This window comes from Echiichthys vipera, assembly GCF_963691815.1.
Source record: "Echiichthys vipera genome assembly, chromosome: X".
Taxonomy (NCBI): domain Eukaryota; kingdom Metazoa; phylum Chordata; class Actinopteri; order Perciformes; family Trachinidae; genus Echiichthys; species Echiichthys vipera.
The window spans coordinates 14,912,348-14,925,083 of NC_139825.1; the positions used below are offsets into that span (position 1 = coordinate 14,912,348).

The window sequence follows — 12,736 nt, forward strand, 5'->3', positions numbered from 1 at the left end:
AGAAGGTCTTGTCAACTCTAGAGTGGAACAAAGTAACAGCAGAATCTCAGTTTCCATCCTATGCATCACTGAATGTTGATAAAATTATTTGGAGAAGGTGAAACAACGTATCGAACTGATTACTGTAGTGGACAAAGAACATTTTTAAATTTATTTCAATTCTTAATTGATGGCGGGTATTTATTTGTTTTCAATTAAGACATTTTTAATGAATAGAGCTATGCTATATCAAGGACACTTTCAGCTGAATTCACATCAGGTTATTACCTCACAAAGTTGACATGGCAAGTCTCTTGGCAAACAGTTGCTAAATAGAGCATACATATAAATGTTTTCATTTAAATAAAGTCCAATATTCACTCTTCTTAAAGCTCTGTTTTTGCTCTCCAACAACTCATGAGGGAAACATCTGGCACTTAAGCTTCTGAATGACCCACTGCACTCACCTACTGCTAACTGTGTTTGTCTATTGTTAACTGAACAGGAGTGGCTGTTGTTAGCATTGTCACCTCACAGCAAGAGGGTTCTGGGTTTAAACTCATAGGCCGTCATGGGCCATTCTGTCTGGAGTTTGCATATTCTTTCAGCTTTTGGGCCATCAAGTGTTTAATCTTCCCTAGCAAAAGTTATAGGGGATACAGATTCTCTCAGACTGTATTTCCGGAGATTTTCAGTCTAACACAAAATGTGTGCCCTCTCTAAAATGCACAGATGATATCCTACCATCAAGAGTTTAATTTTAACCAATAAGGTTGGTAAATATGTAGAAGTGTCTTCTTTCCTAGCAAAATTTATAGGGGGGATACAATTTTTTTCTTAGTGTATTTTCAGTGTTACTGTTTTCCGGTAACCCTGTGATTGATGTCACCCAATGTCAGGTGGAGCTGAGGCGGGAAATGCCGCTGATGAGAGCATTGAGACTGAATCTAAATAGCAAAGCTGCAGGATGTAAAATGAAAACAATGACACAAAAGATGTTGAAATATTCTACAGAGAGAGAGAGAGCAAGGTTTTAATTCTTTGTGTTAGTACAGACACTTGAATGTTTCTAGCAATATACAACCAAAATGCCTCCATGAAGCCAGATGTATATGAGCCACATCTCCTCCCTCCACTGCTCCATTCTTACTTCCACTTCATGTATCTACACCTCTGCTTCAGCCACTTGCCACTAAAACCATCCAAAGTGTGATGTCTCAAAGATGGGAAAAGGCAGCTGGCAAATATGCTGTGCAGACAGGCAGACTGTTGAAGTCCAGAAATGTCTGAATGAAGGTTTCATAAAAATCACATGATAGAAAGTAAAATTAAGGCCTGAAAAACATTGCAAGCTACAAAGAACATAGGATATCTATGATAATTACAAGAGATGTTGCCGTTTCATGGAAAGATGGATTGACAGATAGAGAAAGAGAAAGTATGTGTGCTTATAGGTAAAATTAACTTCCAGAACTTTCAGAAGAGAAAACAAGGGGATACGAGATTTTTCTCAGAAAGAAAAAAGGGTTTTGCTGTTTCCCTCTGTTGGTGCATAACAATTACAGTGTGATGAGTGAGGGGCTCATTCTTTCGTTCTATTTGCCCTGCATACAAATGATGCATGGCATTTTCAATTCTCACCTAGATTCATCTCTGAAGTGGCACCAAAGTAGATGCTTAGTGTGGACAATCAATTCTCTGATAATGACCGCTTATCCCTTCCTCCCCAGGGCTTAGCCAACCAAATAATTACCACTGTTACTTAATGCCAACACACTCACAGTCAAATTGTCAGTACCATTGTCACCATTCGTCAGTAACAACAACAGAATGGTAATAACATAAAGGTAATTGAAGCCATCCTACTGATAGTCTCCTTCGAGTGAATAAAGAGGAAGGTAACTTTATTTTCGGTGTGCAATAACAATGTGTCAGGGATTGACAGCTCTGTGTGAGGTTACTGCTGGGTCATCGGAGTAAATTTCTCCCTCAAAGAAACATTCATAGTCTCATCCTTTCAAGATTGCAATTCCAGTTTCAATTTATGTGACATTGCCATGTCCAGTAGCAAGTTTAAGACTACAGAACTATATCTATTGACATTGAAGGAAAGACGATGAATTGTTTATTCCTTTTCCATACACAGTCTCGTGAAAAACCTTTTAAAATGATAAATGAGTCTGGCAATGTCACAAACCAAGATTTACCCAATGAGAGTTTGGAGTACAGGATGCATTCAGAGGCAGCAACACTTTACTGCACATCTCATGTGATTTACTATCATCTTCATGAAATATTGATAGAACGGCATCTTAAAATAATTTATTCATGCCACAGAGAGATTGGGATGGATAAGAACAGAGGGCACAGCCAAATACTGTGTATTTTGTCTACTTAGTGGGGTGTCAAACCCTGTTTTGGCTTGAACACACCCTCTTCACATATTCAAAACATTAATTATAACCTTTATAAGCCCTGCCTCACATTTTTTTTTTTTATCTACAGAGAATATCAATTACCCTGTCTGTTACATTTGCAGTTAATTGTTTTGTCTAGACAATGTCTGACGATTATACAAATGACCATCGCCATTTTTCAAAGATATTCAGTTACACATGTCAAGAGTCGGTTCTGTCAGTACCCTCCTCTCTCCCGTTTGTGTGAGTTTGTCTCCCTCTGTCTGTCTTTCCCTGCATGTGTCTCCCTCTTGTTTTCTGTCGTCCAGCTCCGGTAGGCGTGCTCCCCCCAGCTGCAGCCTGTTACACTAATCACCTGAAGGAGTACTTAAACCCTGAGCTGACAGGCATGCAGCACTGGACTGTTGTTATCCTTCCCTTGGTAAACTGTTTCCCTCGGATTGGCTCCCGTTACTCGTTTGTGGTTTTTGCGCTCCCCATTGGTAATTGTATTAGTCGTTGTTTTGTTATGTTTCTCCTTAGTACCCCGTGTTCCTGTTTCCTCGTCCCGTTCCCTGATCGTCCGTCATTTCCTCTTTCCTGTTTTCCTCAACCTAGTCCCTAGTTTTTCTGTTACCCTGTAGTTGTTTATCGTTTTGTTTGTCGTCTTTATTAAACGTTTTGTTTGTACTTTTATTCCGTGTCTGTGTCTGCATTTGGGTTCAGTCTCTTTGTGTTATATCCCCGTACCGTTCATGACAACACAACTACGGTATTAGACTGTATAAGAAGGAGCAAATTGTCACATTTGAACAACTGCAACCAGTGAATGTCTTGGTGTTTCTCAATTATTTTTACTACTATTCACGACTTTGAATTCAGTATTTTAGTCCAAACCACAATCTTTTTTGTAAAGCTATCTGTTGCCTAAATCGAATCAAGTGCCATTAGTTTTACTTGAATTCACAAGTGGACACCCAGACCATGACAAGTGACACTGCCAGGTCCTAACGGTCGTCATAACCATGTGAATAGATGATAATCAGCTTCTGAACCTACTTGTAGGTGTAGCATGCACCGCCGTTCAATTGAGTGATAATGTCAGAAGTGGGTGCTTTACACATCAACTTCAGCTTGCTCATCACGTTGAGTGCTACTCAGAAAACATTTGCAAGATGTCTTCCGCGGAGGGAGCTTTCCAAAGGTTGAAACATTAACCCTGATGTCAGCTCATCTTGGACTTAATTTTAACAAAAGGCTTACATTTCACACTGGAGGAGATGGGTTTGAAAGAAGCGTGTATGCAAGTAGGGTCTACTGAACGATGTTATAAAGTTGCATATTAGAAAATAATAAAAGTGTAGTGTTGTTAAAATTTGACTCTTGTAAGACCCCTAACATTAGACAAGAGCAATTACCAAATTGTTGGAATGCCCTTTTAAAGGGATAGTTTGGATTTTCTGAAGTAAGGTTTTATTATCCATAGTGTAGCTAAGTGTGTATATTAGATGGTGGTTTTGCAAGCCCCCAGTTTGGACTTTACTGACACGGAAGCTGTCACAATGGAACAATGACATAAACTAACTGATTGAGGCTGTGGTTGACCAGCAACTCCTACAGTATGTTCTGTGAGGTAAAATGACCGTTTTTGTGAGCATCGATTGATTTAATGGCTCAATGTATTCTTATCAACAGGTTTGTAAGATATCGTACGAAAAGTACTGCACAAAAATTTTTGGGAAGCGGCGAAAAGAAGTTGACCGTGAGATGGCGACGGACCAGAAGTCAACCCTGTCGGTTGCTTTGGTGTCGCTTAGGTTTAGGCACCAAAACTACGGTACTATGGTTTTCGCCTACAAAAGGTGACAGTTAGGGTTAGGCCTGAAAACGACTTGGTTAGGATTAGAAAAAAGGTTGTGGTGTGGTTTAGTATGTCCAGGACATGAACGGCAACAGGAAAAGAACGCAACTTGCCCAGGTGAAAGCCCTGTATTTTGGGATACATACTCCACCCCAACCTGCCTCTTTAGGTGAAGATTTGCTGTCTTATACTAGATCTCCTGCTTTCAATACATGGAATACACACATACACGAAATAAACATGTGTAAGATGCACAAATAACTGCTCATTAGTTTTCGTCGTAATGTATACGAAAAATAAATGACAGCCTGAGTGGCTGTAGTTTTGTAAAGTGATCCATGTTGCTAAAATACATTTTGCTGTTGTCCGAGAGCTATAAAAGAGTACTTTATACAACCCCACCGCACAAAAAACTATCACTTTAAGTAAGGAGCAATGGGTGAATATTCAATGCCCACACCGCTGGGTGGCATTATAGAGCTAAGAGGTCAAAACAGGGCTGCTAAAAGTCCCATCTGTGTGTCTTTGCATGTCTGTGTCTTCCCACTAATATCTCTCTGCCAATAAGCTCACAAGCTAGCTCTCTCTTCCCTCCCCTCTCTCTTATTTCAGTATTTGTGTCTGTTGTAAAAAATATTAAATTAACTTGTGTCATAGAGGACGGGATGATGTAAGTAATTGAAACAGTATCACTGCGGTGTGTCTTGCATCAAGCATGTTATTTCATGCCCACTCTCAAAGCCTTCGGTTCTGTCATTAGATACGACTCACCTTTGAGCATAACTGTAAAAAATGTATTTGACATGCAAACAGTGACATTGATGCATGTTGCTGGTAAGGGCTCAGCTCTTTTTCTGTTTGTTGCTCCGTGTTGAGAATGGAAATATTAGTTTGCAAGTCAGCGATACGGTTGGTGATTATCCCCCTGCTGACACAGGCAAAGCAATGTTTTGGTGTTAACAGTCAAGACTGAGAAACAGACCGTCACATAAACAACTACACCTCCATCTACTGTGGAGGCACATGACACACGAGGAAGGACACTGAAATAGGTAGAAGGTAACAAAATGGGTTTTGGCCATTTCAGCGTTTAAATCAATATTTTAAGTGTTTTAAAGACATTTAATTGCTCATAACAAGGCATAAAAATAGATTAATAACCACATTTTTGGGGGGGAATTTTCCCATGTCTGCATGCTCCTTTAAGCAGCTAAATTAGATCATTTCATTTAAAATGAGCTGAAATAACTGGACTAATTATTTTATTTATTCGAATCACAAATCTTTTCATAAAGTATCATATGGATCCCACTGACAGCTGAGAGATTAAAACTAGGGCCCGACCGTTATGAATTTAGAGGGGAAATTACAGCGATTACAGCGATTACAGCGATTACAGCGATTACAGCGATTACCGATATGGCAGCTGGAATGAAAATATACCTTTTCTATGTGGATGTTGCAAATAGGAGAAGGCTGCTTTCCTAAGTTAATACATTTATTAAAGAATATTTAATATTACTTTACATTACAATGCATTACATTGTCAACCAATAGGAAATTAACACAAATAAAAAAATTAAAAAAAAGTAAAATAGATAACTAAATAAAGATCATTACTATATGTTCAGTATTAAATGTGAGAAATCAATACTAGATACAACGGCTTAATGAATCCATATAGCTTTCTTTGAGTGTAAGGACTAGAAAGCATTACCATTCAGAGCAAGTTTGTCAAGAGCACTTTAATAATTATCCCACATCAGCACTGTTCCTCTGCTAGACTTGATAAATACAGGCTGTTGTGAACTGTTAAGTTCAGTCTGTCATGCCCAACATACAGTACACAGTGGTAGTAATTTCTGAAACTTTGATTGATTTGAATCTACAGGTTTTGTCTTTACATTTTTCCCATTTTGATGCAGTCCACACTTACACTAGATGGTTAATACATCTACAGAGATGGCAGTGAACCGAACTTTCATTTCTCCAGCTAATTTAATTTCTGAGCTTTCATCAATTTTTTTTTTAGATTAATTGGACTAAATTGAATGCAGCTTTAGTAGAAGTGACAAGCAAACCCTTAAGGTAAAAACAGCTTGTGGCTGGTTGCTGGAGTCAGTTTGGCATCATCATGATAATGCAAATGATAAATACACATTTTTCAACCACTCATTGCAGTTTATTTGTGTTATAGGAACCTGTGCAATACTTTAAAATGCTGGTCTGCAGAGCCATTTAAGGCACAAACTTGAGGCTTGCTCAAGGACACTTGCCCTTCACAATTTGCTAGAGCCCAAGGGAATATTTTCAAATGTCTTGTTTTGTCCAACCAACACAAAGGATTCAGTTCACTATCACATAAAACAGAACATTTTTAAGATGCTCACATGTGACAGGCTGGAACCAGCAAATGTTTTGTAATTTTTGCATAAAAAATAGTTAACTCGCCTCTCTAATGCAGATGTCTACAACCGCCTACAAAAGATTAAAGCCATGAAAAATCAAATATAAACAACTGAACAGCTAAAACGCCTGAAAGTAAAGGTGTACTGGGTGCACAATAACATCATCCTCCTCCTCAACACTACCATCAAGTAGGTATAATACCTGCAAGGGAAACTGAAACAGAGCAGTGGGTTATGCGCACAATCCTATAATCTTTCACTGGGCTGAACAGTTGCCAGTTGTCTTCAGGCTTAAAGCTGATTTTAGCCTACCCACCAGCAGGGAACCAGTGAGTTCAAACTTTAAGCCTTTAAAACCACCAGCATCATTGATTAGCGTTCTCTAAATCTACAGTTTACCATCACAACCTCAAATCTGAAAGTAGAGTCAGTCACATCAAACAGGGCCTTTAATCTGTGTAGGGATGTTTATGAGAGGGCATTGACCCTGTCTTCTTGTTCCTATCTTTTATTGGTTTAAATACAAGTGGGTTTACTGAATATGATAAGATATATATGAAAATGCTGTTTACCCACACAGTCCTAAACCATCTTCTGTTTTTATCATATTTTACATCAAGGAGGCAGAAGAAATTGATGCTTAACGACATCGTAATTTGCAGTTCTTGGTGTTAGCCTGTCGGTTTTTGTTTGCAGTTGTTTACAAGCCTTTTTTTTTTTACAAACAGTCACGCCATTATCTGTTAAAACAGATGTAGATTTGTAATTCGATGGAGGGACTTGCTTTTAATAACAAGGCTTTTAACAACAGGGAGACATTTTGTTGACAACTGCAAACAAACCAAATCTGTTAGATACATTAGACTGAGAAAGTGAAAAGCTCATTTATTTTCTTGAACTAGACATGCTAATTCATCTCAGATTTTCAAACAATCCCGACCTTGGTAGTTTAGAGATTCAAAGAGGTCTGTGATTTTTTAGATTGGACAGATGGAGGAGAAATTTGAGGCAAGGTAAATCACAGTAATATGGAACACGATCCCTTAACAGGCAAGTTAAACTATTAAACTGTTCCCATGGAGCCTCTTTGGGGACAATTTGGGGGACTGTGTGACAAGGACAAGGTGTAAAAGAGATGTGCTAAGCCAAGCTGTGCTTACAAAAAAAAAAACCATCCAACTTGAAAACTGGTATAATGAATAAATGATTCAATATATTTTCATGAAACATTCAACCTACCATTCTACACACCCAGACCGATCTTTTCAGATTCAGAGGTTTGCATGAAAAGTAGAGATGCATCAATACAAGTTTCTCCCTCCTCACTAACTGGATTAAACTCATTGTAATATTTTTTTATGTAAGGTAATACAAGGACAGAGATTGCTGTGGCACTGCAAACCTTTACTCCAACTGATGGTGAATACAGTGAGTTTTACAGTCACGACAAATACACTGTATGCAGTTTTGATTGGCCACTTCATGTCTGGAATATGAGCTAAGGCTTTGATAGTAAAAACTTAAGGTCCATCAACATGCATTTCTGAGGTCACCACTTTAAATACATTTAAAGTAATAGATCATATTTTTGAAGTTGTATTGTAATATGCATGTCCATAGTAAGAGTAGTATTAATATTAGACCAACCCCTGTGTTCAGTGAGGTAAAATTACTGCTGAGTCTGGCTCCGTTGATGAGAGGATTAAGGCATCAGGTCCCCTATGTAAGCTTAAACAGGGCCTTCTGTATGTAAGGTAAAGCAGTGAAAACATTCTAAATATAGAAAAAATATAAACTGTTTTAGGGGGCTAACAAACGTTTAGCTACGGCCCCCATTCACAGCAGTGCACTGCTCAACTTCTGCGTCTGTCCTTCAAACTGGGAGTGTGCCAACAGCTATCTTTGTAGCTAATACACATAGTGTACATAGTAATAATACATAGATAAGTACCTCATGCAAGCCCACTGATCTGAAAATCTGAACCATCCTTTTAAACTCAGAAATGGAATCGCCCTTCACAGTCGAATCAAAGACAATATAATTCACAGTGTAGGTGATAATCCATCCCTGAATGGAGCAACAACCTACATGACATTTCAACTTAGAAATGTACACAACAGTACTAATAAAAAATTCCAAGCACTTAAACAACCAAAAAGTTGTGTTGTTATTTGAGACTTTAAACCCCACTTAAGGACTCCTGATCATGTAAAAAAGTGATTGCAGTCAACACCTCCTCATTGGCTCAATTACAACCTCCGAAACATATACAGTATTTTCTGCTCTATAAGGCGCACCACATTATAAGGCGTACCTTCAATGAATGGCTTATTTTGAAACTTTTTTCACATATAAGGCGCACCACATTATAAGGCGTACCTTCAATGAATGGCTTATTTTGAAACTTTTTTCACATATAAGGCGCACCGCATTATAAGGCGTACCTTCAATGAATGGCTTATTTTGAAACTTTTTTCATATATAAGGCGCACCGCATTATAATGCGCAAAGAATAGACGCTACAGTCGAGGCTGGGGTTACGTTATGCATCTTTTAGATGAAGCTGCGCTAAAGGGAATGTCAACAAAACAGTCAGGGGAGATCATCTTGTTGCTTCCTCCACTTCCGCACCATTGATCCGTTAATGTTAAACTGCTCTATTCCTGTTTAAACAGAGTTTAATCTCTGCGTCGTAAGCGTGTCTCTTAATAGGAGCCATTTTGGGGTCTTTACACAAACACACAAATGGAAATGAAACGGCACGCTTTGCGCAGTCATATATCTCAACATGCACCGCGCATTACTTCTTCTACGTGGGGAAATAGAGTTGGCGGCTGCTTACCGTAGTTGCGGATTATAAGGCGCACTGTCGGCTTTTGAGAAATTTGAAGGTTTTTAGGTGCGCCTTATAGTGACGAAAATACAGTAACTGCTGTGTAGTCCAACAGGTTTTTACATGAGAAGCAAGTGCTATCAATTAACTTCAGTCACATCTGGTGGACCTGAATTGTCTGACACATAATAGTCAAGTGAATATGAGCAACTCATCAGTGTCCAGTTGCCTTCCGAGACTAAGGAAAACCCATTAGGCAGTCTAGAGATTGACATCCCAGAGGTCATCCTCTGTGTGATACAACTGAATAGCCTCAATCGGTCAAACCAGTCAATCATTTAGTTCACTGGTTCTCAACATGGGGTTTTTAACTTTTTTAAGATACGGTTGGCCTTTGTCTCAGCATTAACTTAATTTCTGTGACGAAAACTAAAGGGAATTGTTCTTTTTAGAGTTTGGATTATTATTTTAAGATATAAACACGATAAGGGCACGATGAAGACTTGAACACAAGCTACATTCACAGAGTAGAATTGCTGCCTTGCGGTTGTATGCCTGCGTCAACCAGTCAAGTTGTAATATACATCCAATTCCAGACTTACATTACATATGAAGGGAAGACTTTGAAGGAATTTAATAAAAGGTATTAAGTGTATATTTTGGTGAAACGTTTATGCTTCACACACACATCCTCAACCCAGCAGCACAGAAGATCTAAACAATTACTATTTTCAAGATTAGTATCAACAATTCAGTATCAGACCAAATGTCTCCCCTTCTGTTCCTGATATATGGCGTTGAATAATGGACAGAAACATGATGATGTCACAGTGAAGTTGACCTTTGACCTTTTGGATATAAAATGTAATCACTTCATCATTATATCCTATTAGACATTTGTGTGAAAAGTGTCGTAAATATTGTAGGAATTCTTGAGTTATAGACAAAAAATACATTTTATGAGGTCACAGTGACCTTTGACCTCTGATCTACAAATATAATTATTTCACTGTTGAGTCCAAGTGGATATTTGTGCCAAATTTGAAGACTTTCCCTCCAGGAGGTCACAAGAATGGGACAGACAGTGATGCCGGCACGGAGGTATAAAAATACAACACAACAAGAGAAGCCTATTAAGTACTGTACATGTAATTGTAAAAAATGATAAATAATAATACAGAGATTTATTAAAAGTTCCTAACAAATAACAGAAAAACTCATCTTTGATGGAATATTCGGAGGAAATCTGCTAAAAAATCATCCAAATCACTCGTTTTACACAAACTATTTTCACTATTTGGGTTGATTTTACAATGTACCCGTTGTTATGTACTGTTTCTGTTATGCAGTGAACATTATATTATTCATTTTATTATTTATATTATAATATTTCAGAATGACACTACTTTTTTGGGACTACTATTCCTGGAATTTCCTTCCATATTTTTATAACAAAGTGGTTGTTGCAGTTCCAACAATGTTGTTTTCGGTGCCCTACATAGCACCTCCTTGTCTCATATTGATAGCTTTCAACCTGACTCCTACCACACAAATGTCAAATTGAGCCTCATGAATGTTTTCTGGGCTGACTTGGCAGAGCCCAAGAGCAGCAAAATATAACAGTAAAAGTAATTGTATTGCCTCATGAATTCTAATGTACTGTGTGGCTGAGCAGCTCACTACTCATAAACCATCTTCTCATTTCTCAAAGATTCACATTCTGACGGCTACAAAATCATCACTCACATACATATAAGATGGTGATGAAACAAAGTCGCATCCTCTTTCACGCCCTCCTTTTAATCATGCTAATAAAATATTTAACTCATTCACAGCCCCCCAAAGTGACGATGCAGCTGGTTTGCTCACATTGAAACACACACCCTAAACATTTAAACATTTTAAATATTTTATCTCTGTATTACTAACATTTCATTTCTTTTTTTAAATGACACACCACTTTTGCTGATGATGAACTACCAGTGCTTCTTTTATAATGTGTTTATTTTTCCCAAAAGATATCAGGGAGAAAGTGGGCACTCTAGAGGTTTAAATGTCCCCGGGGTGGGCTCAGAGCGTGGTTAAATTGCATTCTCTTTTCATATACCCTGGGCACGGAGGGAGGTGCAAAACATCATTAACTTAGAAATACTAATTTGAACACATTTGAAGCCTTTTACCAACTGCCCTGAAGGAAAAATGTAGCTGATTCACATGTGTTATGGCCTGTATGCATCTTTTCTTCTATTTCCTTTGCTTTTATGTACTGCATGTGTTCTAACATATGAAATGTGTTTGTGAAACTGTCTTGATCGGGACTTCCTAAAAGAAGAAATCTTGTATCTTAATGGGACTTTTTCTGGCCAAATAAAAGATAAATAACATAAAACAATTAAATGTTTTGATAATCTTTTAATATCTTCATTTACTGGAAATGGACTGACTAATCCCTTAAACTACCAATGGTTAAATAACGCTAGCTATAACAAATGTAGGTTATGTTGTTGAGTAGTCTGCACGGTCTGACTAGAAACTTCTAAAAAGTCTTCAAAAATGAACAGGAACAGGTCACAATGACAGAGACAATCAATCATCATCCTTGAAAGCCAATCACATGCACTGAAGCCTCCTTTTGTGGCTCGTTATTTAAGCATCAGCTGCTATTCACTACTAATGGAAAAACTCTAAATGAGGAGATCACAGTGCTGGCAGCCAATGACCTTGTCAGAGTCGTCAAGTTGTGCAGTTGTTGAGCAAGGGCAGTGCAACTCCCTGAGCAACAAGATGCAACAGGTATACTGACACTGCCACATACACTCAGAGAGATGCAGCCTCTATTATCTTACCCTCCATAAGCTCCAAATGTGAAACTCCTTTTCCTCTGAGGCATCGTGTTGAACGGCTGATGAGACTTCCCAGGTGAGCGCAGGATATCTGTGCAGTTTACAACCCAAGGCTACAGAATAATAGTCCCACCTCCTCCTTTTTCTATCTCTGTCTCTTTCTCTATACGCACCTCTCCTCTCTTTCTACACCTGTAACTCTTTCTCCTCTCCTCCTTCCTTGTCTCTGCCCTCATCGAGTGACTGTTTTTTTGTCTGAGAGTACTTTATGTGTGTACACACACCCCAGCCCTCCCTCCTTGTGTCTCCTCTGTGCTCTCTGGCTAAGTAGCTTCTATCGCTGCCAGATTAAGAGAAAGGTGCGTACGGCTGTCCTGTTTTCCTGGAAACAAACAGGACTATTTTGGCAATTTCT

The 12,736-nt window shown here is 38.4% G+C and overlaps 1 protein-coding gene across 1 annotated transcript in view; it reads right to left on the bottom strand.

Moving 5' to 3' along the window:
• The window catches only part of rap1gapb (RAP1 GTPase activating protein b), a 73,573-nt gene extending 61,191 nt beyond the window's left edge, over positions 1 to 12,382 (bottom strand). The window contains exons 1-2 of the mRNA XM_083938908.1: positions 12,325 to 12,382; positions 1 to 17 (exon numbers count right to left, since the gene is read on the bottom strand). The exon at positions 1 to 17 is cut by the window's left edge and continues 19 nt beyond it. Of these exons, the coding sequence (XP_083795034.1) occupies positions 1 to 17; positions 12,325 to 12,368 (61 nt within the window). The 5' untranslated portion in view covers positions 12,369 to 12,382. The remainder of the gene's footprint in view (positions 18 to 12,324) is intronic.
• Positions 12,383 to 12,736: the final 354 nt, after the last annotated feature.